Source organism: Hydra vulgaris, chromosome 04, assembly GCF_038396675.1.
Source record: "Hydra vulgaris chromosome 04, alternate assembly HydraT2T_AEP".
In the NCBI taxonomy this organism is placed as follows: Eukaryota; Metazoa; Cnidaria; class Hydrozoa; order Anthoathecata; family Hydridae; genus Hydra; species Hydra vulgaris.
This window is the reverse complement of record NC_088923.1, coordinates 42,349,472-42,362,487: the sequence shown is the minus strand read 5'-3', so window position 1 is coordinate 42,362,487 and position 13,016 is coordinate 42,349,472. Positions and strand designations below refer to the sequence as shown.

Genomic DNA, 13,016 nt, shown 5'->3' with positions numbered 1-13,016 from the left:
GCTTTTTAGAGCAGTGCCCGTTATAGTATTGGTAAAAAAAAGAAAGAGAAGCAACGTCACGACGATGTGATAATGGTTGGAGGTTGGCTGCAAGAGCAGGTCTAATTACAAAAAAATAATGAAAAGGAAAAATGTTTAAAAAAAAAAAGCAAGCAAATTAAAAGGTACATATAATACAGTTAGCTGGATTGTTATAAAGTATCTTTCTAAATAACATTTTATACAACATTTAATAATATATAAAAAGTTAACAATAAAAATAATAATTCATTAAGTTTGTCTTTTTCCGCGATGGAGCATTTTTACAAAACCGTCCTATATCAGCATTTGAAACCCTTTTAATTCTTCTTTTTACAACTTCTAAAAAGAAAAAAATATACAGACACTTGCCAAACAATAAAATTTAAACTTTGCAAATAATTTTGTTGAACAATTATTTTGAAAATAATTTTAATTTGACATAGATTTTTTTTTATTAAAAAATAATTATATATTAAACCTATTTTTTATTATCCTCTATCACATCATTTAGTTTAGTTGATGAAAAACTAATTTTTAAACCAGAACTTTTTGAGTTGAACTGCGTCAATAGGGTATTTGTAAATAATTGTCAAAACATAATGAATGAAATTGAAAAATAAACAACTCACCACTATTGGATGAATTGAAATTGAAAAATAAACAACTCACCACTATTGGATGAATTGAAATCGAAAAATAAACAACTCACCACTATTGGATGAAAAATAAACAACTCACCACTATTGGGTGATATGGCTACTAAAATAAAAGAATATATTTACTGCAGAAAAATATAAAAAATGATTGCTCATACAAAAAATAATAAAAAACTTATTCATAACCAATGAACCAGCCTTGTCAGCTGTTTAAAATCTCCGGCACCTATAATACCCAGTTATTAAATCTAAATAAATAAATTTCAAAATTAAAGCAACGAAACTGTATCAAAATAATTATTTTCATTTTTTAATATGTAAAGACAAAGTATATACCAAATCAAATACAACGGAATCATTCTCAAAAATTTGATGGAATTCTCATACTAGGCAATAGTTTCTAAATGCTTGACTGCCGAATTACTATGGCGTTGTTTAACAACTGCGATCATGAGCTCCTGGTTTCGAAAAATCTTTGATATCCTCTTGAACATTATATGCTGGCACTCTAAATTATATAAAGAAAATGAAAAAGGAAATTTATAGAATGCAAAACATTTATTTATAAAGTTTCAAAATGATCAACAACTATTGTTGAAAATAATTAAAATATGAGCACACACTCCATAATTTATTGCAAATAAAAATAAATAAAATGCTAAAGGGCTTACTTCCAACGTTCATAGGAAACTAACTTATCTGGTCCAAGAGCTTCAATCATAGTTTGTTTTTGTACTTCTTCTTTTTTTTTCTGATTGAGAATAAAAGGTGTAATTAATGCAAATACATATATATATATATATATATATATATATATATAAATTTTTGTTAAGTGATTTTCTACTAAAATATATATATATATATATATATATATATATATATATATATATATATATATATATACATATAAAAATACATATATATATACATACATATACATATATACAGTGGCAGCAAAAAGTCATGCACCCAACTAAAAAATAACACTTTTTTACTATTTACACATATAAATTTTATTTAAAAAACACTAATAACTGTCCCAAATATTAGCAACATGAAATATAAATGTCTTAAAAATAAAAATAATGATATGTTTAATATTTTGTATGACCGCCTTTGGCTTTGAGGACATGCATGATACGCCGTGGCATGGACTCGACCAATGTAAGGTTTCTGGGGTGATGCTTTTGGGTCATTCCATGCCAAGTGGTGCAAATTTTAATGAGGTCCCTCATGGACCATCTCAGATTTTATTGAAATTTTTTGATTTTGTACATATATATGTTAAAAGCATGTTTTGAAAATTTTAGATCAATATCTAATATGGTTCTTGAGAAAACGCTATTTAAGTAGTGGGCTATTTTGCATAAAATTTCACTCTACAAGAAAAAAGGGTTTTTTCATCATTTTTAACAGCCAATAACTTTTGAACAAGTTAGTTTTATACTTCAATTATTATAAGATAGCAAGTGTGCTGTGGATACTTTGAAAAAAGAAAAAAATGTTATTTCTGGCATCTTAACTTTTTCCATAATGGCGGGCTAAAGTTGATTTTTTTGTTTTTAGAATAAGTTTTTTTGTGATTTTAAAGACCTTAATCTTAAAAACTAGTTACAAAGTTAATACAAATCAAATTGCCTGCTGATCTACATGTGGTGGATAAACATTTTTAAAAAAATCAGTTGATTAAAGAGCTGCATTCAAAAGTTATAGGTCTCCAAAATGAGTCAGATCGAGATTTTTTTAAAATTGATCTGTGATGCAAAGCATCTGTTACCTAAGATGGCACTTTTTTTTTTTTATAAAATTTTTTATACGCATCAATTAAAGACTGTTAATTAATAAAAACCAAAAAAATTAATGGGCGCTTATTTATAACCCCCAAAAGGTAGTCTATAAAAGTCAGGTAAATTTTCTATAAAATTTTGAAATTGACATAATAAATAAATGCATTGAATTATATAATGTTATTTATTATGAAATATCAATTAAAAAATATCAATGCTTAAAGCCTTTTAATCCCTTTAGATAAAGAACTTTTAAATCCCAATAGATAAAGTCCCCTCCCCTCTGTCCCCTCTTCTCTTTATAATACAATAATTTTTTTAATGAAAAACAAACAAAATGTTTTTAAGAAAATAAACAAAAATAATAAAATTAACAAAAAGTTAAATTTCTCAAATAATAAAATAATCTCATTGATTTCTTTTAAGTCAATACTATAAAATCTTCCACTGTTTGACTGGACTTTAAGAGATTGCACTTTGCATAAAATATGCATTAGAGGTACCCAACAAAGATCATCTCTGCATGGCCACGTAAACTTGTTACATAAAGACTTTTTCATGAATTTCATATTAAGATCTTGATGCTCTTCTGAAATACTAAGAATATTTCCTAAATACCATTGAGCATCGTAAACGCAGGCCACATATTCTCCTGGTGAGTAACTGGAAATTTTATTAATATAAATTCTGCAAGTAGAAAAATCCACATTAGTGCAAATAATATCAAATGAGACTCTTCTTATTTATATTGAGGTAAGTGACATTGGGATAAAACTGTGGTGGTTTCGTGTCCCAGGTATTGTCGAACAAGAACGATATCTCTCTTCCAAATTGAAGTTTGTAGTATGTGTTTCTATTGAAACTTTGTCAACAAAAAAAAAAGATATTCCTTTGACGTGTTGAACACACCAGCTGTACATTTTGCTTCGTGTGTCAATAGGATCGTTTAGTGATTGTAGACTGGCTTGTGCAACAAGACGTTTTGCTGTTCCACCAACACCATCACAAGGGCTTTTACCATGCGATGTTGCAAAAAAGTGCCACTCTGCAGTCATGTCAAAATCGTGTTTATGGTAGCATAAGTTGATAAGATTTTTGTAATTTTTATATTGTGATGCAGCTCCATCACTAAAATAGATAATGTGTTCAAATGTTTGTAATTGTTTAAGTTTATCAATAACATTACCGATAAAGCAATGAACAGCATCTGTTCCATGTTTCAGATGATCTGATATAACACAATAACTTTGACTATCAAGTTTTCCATCTTTTATAAAATACGCAACAATGGGGTGCACAGTTGCTTGGCTGTTATTCCAGTGAAAACCTTGCACTGCATCCTGTTTTAGAAAACTATAGTTTTCTGCAAAGTCAAGAAGAACCAAAGCTTGATTTTCTTTTAAATTAGTTTTCAAATGTTGGTAGTAGGTGGCTTGACTTTTTGATATAAAATGATGCACTCGTAAACTATCTAACTGTTCATAAACCATTTCAATAAATTCATCTAAAGGTAGAGTTGCTGGTACTAAAGTACATTGGTAATTTGATTTTTGCCATTGATAAAAGTTAACTTCACTAATTTCTTTTTCTGTAATGCTATGCAGCATACAATCTCTATTTTCAATGCTACAAACCATTAATTTTAATAAGATTTTGTAATCAGAAATTCCAGGAATTTTCTGTACAAGGAGCTTTACATTTTGATGGTACTGGCAAACACAAACTGCATGCAGACCAGAAGCACCACCCACAGGAATGCACCACTTGGGCCTTAGCTCACAAAATTTTGAAAATCCAACTTTAAGATAATTATATTTCTTTTTAAACTCAATATGTAGCTCTTTCATATTGACTAGTAGAAGGCGCTTTTGATATGTTGCTTTTTACTATCTACTTTAACTGAAACAAACTCTTTTTTTCCTGGACAAACCCTTGAATATTCATCGCATTCGTAGAAATGAACAACCTCTGTAATTACATCTTCGCTTAGTTTTCTACCCGATTTTGGAGAAGGTTTTGATAGTATTCCACTTTTTTTACTTAATTTTCTGGCTTGTACTACAGATCTTTTTGAAGTAAAAAAAAACTTCTGAGTTTTCTCTATTGACCAACTGTCTGGAGTAAGTGTAAGAAGTGTGATTTTTTCAGAATTTGACAATGTTTTTTCAAATTTTGACTTAATTTGAGTCATAATATTGTCTAAATCTGTGTTTGTTTTTTTCAAACATTTTTTTGAGGGTGATTCAATTCCACAAAGTGCAGCTATTTCTAAACCTAGCACATTGGCAACAGCCTTTTGTGTATGAGCTCTTACGCTATCAATTTTACGCTTTCCATATGCAACTCTATCTTTTTTTGAAACAAGTTTTAGAGGTGAGCATCCAAAACTTGCAATACTTGAATTAAGATCTTCTTTTAATGTATGGTTGTCAACATAAATTTCTTTTTCTTGGAGTTCATTTTCTTTTGTATTATGTTTGCAATTCAGAACTTTTCTGCAACTAGTGCAAATTTTTTGACCAGGTATTAAACCAAAATCTTTGGCATATGAAAGACTGATAACTCTAAGAGAATCTAAAAAATAACGGAAATAATTATTAAATATTTTTTTTTTATTTATTTAGTGTTATTAAGGTATTTTTATTAAATTAAGATATTAAATATTGAAACTTACTTTTCACATTTTTTGCGTGCTTGTTCAACGGATTACAACAATACCTGCGATGTTCATTCTCATACCTCGACAAGTAAACTTTCTCGTGATGGCTACAAATAAAATCTATGGGATTTATTTTGCTTCTCAAAGAAATAAGCTCTTGGTTTAGTTTAGACAGTTCTTGGTAGCGTTTACTTTTATTAGATAGATAGCACTGTTCATTTAATGCTTTACCAATACAGCAAGTAGAAAGCTCAGGCATATTACTTATTATTAATTAGTTCTAAAATACAACAATTTATTTGGTTTTATTAGTACTTTTTATGGAAAATTTACCTGACTTTTAGAGACTACCTTTTGGGGGTTATAAACAAGCGCCCATTAATCTTTTTGGTTTTTATTAATTAACAGTCTTTAATTGATGCGTATAAAAAATTTTATAAAAAAAAAAAGTGCCATCTTAGGTAACAGATGCTTTGCATCACAGATCAATTTTACAAAAATCTCGATCTGACTCATTTTGGAGACCTATAACTTTTGAATGCAGCTCTTTAATCAACTGATTTTTTTAAAAATGTTTATCCACCACATGTAGATCAGCAGGCAGTTTGGTTTGTATTAACTTTGTAACTAGTTTTTAAGATTAAGGTCTTTAAAATCACAAAAAAACTTATTCTAAAAACAAAAAAATCAACTTTAGCCCGCCATTATGGAAAAAGTTAAGATGCCAGAAATAACATTTTTTTCTTTTTTCAAAGTATCCACAGCACACTTGCTATCTTATAATAATTGAAGTATAAAACTAACTTGTTCAAAAGTTATTGGCTGTTAAAAATGATGAAAAAACCCTTTTTTCTTGTAGAGTGAAATTTTATGCAAAATAGCCCACTACTTAAATAGCGTTTTCTCAAGAACCATATTAGATATTGATCTAAAATTTTCAAAACATGCTTTTAACATATATATGTACAAAATCAAAAAATTTCAATAAAATCTGAGATGGTCCATGAGGGACCTCATTAAAATTTGCACCACTTGGCATGGAATGACCCTTTTCCACGCTTCATTCAAACACCTCCACAAATCTTCCAAACCAGTGGGTTTGGATACCTCCAGCTTTCGGAAGATGATCTCCCACAAATGTTCAATGGGATTGAGGGCAGGGCTCTGAGGAGGCCACTCCAAGACTCGTACACGTGTGGAGGTTAAGAAATCACATACCCGCTTAGCTTTGTGACAGGGTAAGTTGTCCTGCTGAAAGACAAACTCACCTTGTCTGTCAAATAAAGCTCCAGCTGAAGGGATCATGTGATCTCTTAGGACTCCAATGTTCATTGCACCTACACAGCGGTACAATTGACCTATCCCGGACCATGACATGCAACCCCAAACCATGATAGACCGTCCTCCATGCTTCACAGTAGCATTAATGCAACTGCTGTGGTATCTTTCACCCACTCTTCTTCTCACTAAAACTCTCTTCCCACCACTAAACACTTGAAAACTGCTCTCATCACTCCAGAGAACCTGTTTCCATTGATCGATGGTCCAGCCACGATGTATCAGTGCAAATGCTCTCCGCCTCCGGCGGTGATCACAAGTTAACAGTGGCTTCTTTGTAGCCACACAAGTGTTTAAACCAACTTTCAGCAGCCTGGCTCTAACAGCCTGATTCTATATAGTCTATACAGCCTGGCAGCTATATCAGGGACAGTTAAGCGCCTATTCGCTAAGCTCATTCGGACAAGAAGACGATCATCTCTAGTCGAAGTTTTCTTCGGACGACCGCTGCGGGATTTATCAGCCACCAATCCTGTCTCCCTGTATTTCCTCATCAGCCTAGTTACTGTTGACTTGCTTATTCCCATTTTCTGAGCCACTGCATCAAAAGTCGACCCATTCCTGACCTGTACACCCACCTCCAGCCACTCCTCCGCAGTCAGCTTCTTCGCTCCAGTCATGATAATAATTCTAAATCTAAAATAAAAAAATTGTTTTATAACCCAAGTAATATGAAATACATCATTAAACAATATTTAGAATGAAAAATAATACCAAATAAATGCTAAGCAAGTAAAATTTGTGACCCCCAATGCCAAGTCTTAATTGCACAATTAGGCCCATCATATTAACCTCCATTTTTCAAAATAAAACAATAAATAATGCAACCAATGTAAAAATTACAATTAAAATCCACTAAAAACCGAAAAACAAATACAAAATAACATGGACTGGTAAGTTACAAGCCCAAAATACAAATAAATAAAGTATTATCAAGTATATCAATTGTAAACAAAATTTAAAGGGACATCAGCTGATCGCATAAATTAACATCCAAATTTTCACAAAGTTACTAAAAATTAAGTCACAAAAAAATTTAAAGTTCCTACACATAGTAAACAATCTTGACATTAAAGAACTTGAAGTCTGGTTGTTTTTATTTTTAAAACCTATTCTAAAATCAAAACTTTGTAGTAAAAGTTGCTGGGTGCATGACTTTCTGCCGCCACTGTATATATATATATATATATATATATATATATATATATATATATATATATATATATATATATATATATATATATATATATATATATATATATATATATATATATATATATATATATATTTAATTTAATTTTCTATAAAATCAGCTACAACAACAATAACAATAACAATAGTTTACCAGTAAATATTATACAAAGGTGTTAAATAACATAATACCGACTAGAAGGTTCACTCTTATATAGCCTGCCTAAAACGAGGAGAGCAACCTTGTAAACAATACAAATTCAAAAAATCTCAAAAAATAAAAAAAAAATAAATAAAAAAGAATAAATAAAAACTAAATCCAAAAAAACGCAAAAAATAGAATAAAAAATATATATGCATATATGAATATATCACTTTAACACTAATGGAAAACTATTGTCTCAAATTATGTGAATTTAAGAAGAATAATTAAGTTTTTCTTTTAGACTTTTAAAAATTTTTTTTGTCAACAAGATGTCTAAGTTTAGACAGAATTGCATTGGATTTAATTTTATTGTTAAACGATTCTTCCATGTTAAACTTTCATCGATCTTTATTCCAAGATAGTTAGCACATTTTAGGGGGAAAGGTTTTTTACCGCCTAATTTTATTTTAAATTGATGATGAGGACTTTTTAACCTTTGTTTTGAAAATAATTAACTCAATTTTACTTGTATTAAAAGAAATTTTGTTGGCATTTAACCAGTTGCAGAGCTTTTTTAGATCATAGTTGACATATTTATTAATTTTATTGATTGACTTTGTAAGATACATCAGATTTGTGTCATCAACAAAGTGTTGGACTCTAAAAAATTTTATGACTTTGGATAAATCATTTATAAAAATTAAAAACAATAACGGACCCTGCACAGACTTTTGGAGAACATCAACAGTGACACTACAAATCTTAGAGTTTGATCTGTTGATAGACACAAACTGTTTTCTATTTGCAAGGAAAGATTCGAACCAGGAATTTGAAACTTCTCTTATACCATAGTATACTAGTTTTTTAAATAGAATTTTAACATCTACAGTACCAACGGCTTTTTGAAGGTCTATAAAGATATCACAACCAAACAATCCTTTATCTAGAGCACTCCTAATGTTTTCAGTCATACTCAATAGGGCAAATGATGCAGAATAATTTGTTCTGAAACGATGATTTACGTGCATCTAGAGATTCAATAACCTTTGTTATTTCACTACTATCCGTAGGCTTAGCAAAAAAGGAATTCGGTGAAGGGTTTGATAGGTAATCAGTAAAGTGATTCTTAGATAATGGAATGTTTGATTGGATGTCCAAGCCAAGATTGGAAAAATAGTTATGAAAAGCATTATAAATGGGATTAGTTAGAGTATTGTTGTTTTGGAGAATTGTAGGAGGTTGGTAAAGAAGTTGGTAAAAATTGTGAAGTAGATTTAAGATTGATAATATTAGCAATACCTTGTAATACATTCCATTTATCCATTAATATGAAAGCAACATTCAAACATTACATTCATCCATTTACATGAAGCAAAATTCATCCATTAATATGAACGCAACATTCCATGTTGCTTTCATATTAAGTAAATTTTTTTAAAAATAGTTTAATTAATTTAGTAATTTTTTTTACTGTCTTTCATTATTAATGAAGTGTGTTACGGTACTTTTTGTGGGCATTATAAAATACAGTTTTATTATCAGAATCCTTTGATTGAATATATTTTTCAAAAAGCTTATTTTTGTATTTAATAGAGAATTTTAGATTATTAGAGATCCATGGTTTTGTTTTGAATTTTAGATCCATTTTAGTTAACTTTCTTAAAGGAGCATTAATATCAAGCAATTTATTGATGTGTTAATAGTTTTAAGAAGCAAGCTATTACAGTCATTATCACAAGGCAACCTTATCATTAAAATCTTTTTTAAAATCAGATAAAAATAATGCCTCATTAAATACTTTCCGGTTTCTTTCATAAACAGCTGGTTTTTTGTTAGATGTTACTTTTAAGATGTCATGAGCAATCAGAAATTGAGGAAGGTGATCAGTTATAGATGTTGTGAAATTACCTGCAGTAAAGTTATTTGATTTAAAGTTTAAAAATACGTTGTCAATTAATGTTTTAGATTAATAATTATACGAGTGGGATAAACAATATGAGGCAAGAAGTAGTTAGAAGAAAGTAAATTGAAGAACTCTTGTGTCAAATGCCAGTCACTTTTAATTAAATGTATATTAAAATCACCTAGTAAAAATACAGTTTTATTTTCTTTAAAAAGTTTTTCAAGTAATGGAAAAATATAGAAGGCATTAAAGTCATCTATTGTCATTAATGAATGTTTATATATACAACCAATAATAAAATTAGATTTTTTAGAGTTTATTAATTTAACAAAAGCAGATTCTAATTCTTTTGGTTTGTAAACATAAAGATCTTTTCGAGGTTTATATGCAAACCTATTATTATTGTATAAGAGAACACCTCCATCTTTTAATTCTTCGAGTGTATGTTCATAACAGTAAAAACTGAGCAAGATATTCGTAGTTGGAACTTTATTATCAATTAATCTAGTTTCTGTTATTCCAATAATATCAAATTCTGGTTAAGTTGATTTTAATAAATGTTCCAAGTCATCAATGTGCTTTGAGAAGGAAGCAATAATTAGGTGAATAAGCTTAAAAGAATTCTTATCATTAGAAAGTTGATTTAATCCACTGGTATCAGTGTAGAAGCTATTAAATGCTGATTTTATTTTATAATCAGCTTCACACAAGAGATTATTAAAGGTATCAGTAAAAGATTTGAGATTTTTTAACGGTTGACGAACAATTTTTTTTTTAACGCTATTTGAGCCACTAGTAATAGAATATTCGTTGTTGAATAGAAATATAGAGCTCAGGCAGTTTTTAAAAAACCATGAATTGTCATTAGATGAGTTTTTGAGTATCTGATAGTCTATATCGTTGAGGTCATTACATTTTATGTAAACAAAAGATAAGCAGTTATCACAAAAAATAGCTTTTTGATTTTTAGAGACAGTAATTTTGCAGATAGCTCATATGCTATCTGCCATGATATATCTATAGTAAAGTATATAATAATCAATATTAAAATATAAATAAATATGTTTATAGCGTAGGTATAAATAAACATATATCTATATATGAATAAATATATATAATAAAGAAAAAAGTTTGAAAAAAATTTCACTTATACTTTTATACGTTTAAGAATTAAGTTCCTGCCAGAGATTAAGAAAAAAAAATTAGGATCCAGAAACATACCTTAAGTGGACATTTAGACATAAATCCCGAATAATAAATTAAAGATGAGTTGGATAACTTTTCTGAGTTCGAAAATAAATGTTATTGGTAATTTAGCAAATGAATGGTTGCCTAAAGTTCCTCTTGTTGTCGACAATGTAAAAATTAAAAAAGCAAGACTTTTTTAATTTTTACATTGTAACAAGAATTATTGCTAATCCTTATCATCAATCTTGTAAGCGAGTTTTATCTAAAACTACTGATAACGAAAAGTTATTAAAAATGCAGCACTGTGTTATAGATCTGATTAAACTGTTTTCTATTAAAGACTCTTACGAGATGTTGTCTGATTTAAATATCAATAAAACAAAACAACTTTTATCCTTGCAATTTCCAGATGTGCTAGGATTGCAAGACCCTATTCTTAGATCAAAACTTCATTTTAGAGTACAAACTGGAAAATTTATACAAATTTTACATAATAGTGAAATGGCTTTCTATTTCATTGGCTTTCTATTTCAAACTTTTTAAGCACGGATCAAAACTCAGTAGATATTTTTGACTCCTTATATTCTGATTTAAGTCTTTGTGCAAAGATGCAAGTATAATCATTATGAAAGTTAAAGATCCCCTTTTAAAAACACAGTTCAAAGATTTTCAAAAACAATCAGATGTGCTTAATTGTGGTCTTTTTGCAATTGCAGCAGCAACAGTTTTATGTAACAAACAGGAGCCTAGCATAAAATGTTATATGCAAGAACTAATGCGGGAGCATTTATTAAAATGCTTCAGTGATAATTGTTTAACTCCATTTCCTACAGAGGCTTATGAGCGAAAAAGGAAAAAACAATCTAAAAAGGCGAGGAAAGAAGAACTAAGCATTCTGACGTTATATTTTAGCTCGCCGAAACACGACAGCTAACAAAAATTGATATCCGGTAAGTTTGTGTTGACGATGAAGCACACGTTAACTATCTCGTAAAGAATATTGGAAATAAAGAAATAATTTTTTTTTCATTTTTTTTCTGTATGTTTCTTTTGCAAATTAATATAAATTATCAAACTAATATTGTTTGTTTTCTCTTCTGGCAGCTTCGCATATTTAACTGTTTATTAATAACTCTTAAATTCATGAGCTATAGAGAGGACTTTATTAGAAATTTAAAAAATAATTTAGAATAAAAATTGCTAAATATTTTTGTATATATGAAACAAAAAAAATTATAAATTTCTTTTAAGGGTATAAATTACTAAAACTAGCGTACGGAAATCTTAAATCTAAACGTTACTTTTTTCTTTCTTAGTTAAAACTTTATACCTTATCAGACCCGTAGCAACCGGGGGGCAGCAGGGGCATTTCCCCTCCCCCTCCTAATGATTTTTCAAAAAATAATTTTGAAGAAATCGACTGAAAAAATAACAAATGCAAAAAAAAAAAAAAAAAAATTGAGTGGTTTCACTACTGTTATTGCAAATATTGCATAAAGAAAAATAAGCAATATTTTATATTTGAAAAAAAAAATCATAATAAAACTAAAATACTACTTTGCATTTTTTATACAAGTTAAATATTTTAATGCAATGTGTTATTTTTGAACTTTCTGTTTTGTTTTTTTTTCATATTGTTTGAGGAGGGCAGAAAACTTTTTGCGACGATGTTTAATGAATTGCGAGGATGTCTAATAAATATTCGATTATTCGAATATTCGGCTATTTTCAATAACTTAAGAGCAAATTTCATTTTTCAATTTAACTTTTCATTTCAATTTAACTTTCTGTAAACTTTACATTTCTGTTAGCATTTCATTATGAATTAGTTTTGATTTTAGAATAAGTGTTGTACATATGTATGCAGTAGCTCTGCAACAAATGAAGCAGTTATAATTCATCAAATTTTATTTGATCTTATAAATGGAAACAAAATTCATCGTACAAAATTAAATGTGGGTATATATATACCAATATCATATATGATATTGGTTATTTTTAGTTAAATTAAAATATTATATAAAATTCCAAACGGTAAGTTAGCTTATACATTATAAATTATACATTTTGTTACCTTATAGAAAATTTGTATTTTATACCAATAAGAATATTCAGGATTTTGAGGAGC

The 13,016-nt window shown here is 28.8% G+C and overlaps 1 protein-coding gene and 1 long non-coding RNA gene across 2 annotated transcripts; both read right to left on the bottom strand.

The window, feature by feature from the left end:
• Positions 1-171: 171 nt before the first annotated feature.
• Positions 172-1,331, bottom strand: LOC136079818 (uncharacterized). Its single transcript, XR_010638244.1, has 2 exons — positions 500-1,331; positions 172-360 (listed from the first exon to the last, which is right to left on the bottom strand). It is a non-coding gene; the product is annotated as an uncharacterized LOC136079818 (long non-coding RNA).
• Positions 1,332-2,805: 1,474 nt separating this feature from the next.
• Positions 2,806-5,504, bottom strand: LOC136079816 (uncharacterized). The gene is made up of 2 exons (XM_065796388.1): positions 5,139-5,504; positions 2,806-5,038 (listed from the first exon to the last, which is right to left on the bottom strand). The coding sequence occupies exons 1-2, from the start codon at positions 5,380-5,382 to the stop codon at positions 4,317-4,319; spliced, it is 966 nt and encodes a 321-aa protein (XP_065652460.1). The 5' UTR covers positions 5,383-5,504; the 3' UTR covers positions 2,806-4,316.
• Positions 5,505-13,016: the final 7,512 nt, after the last annotated feature.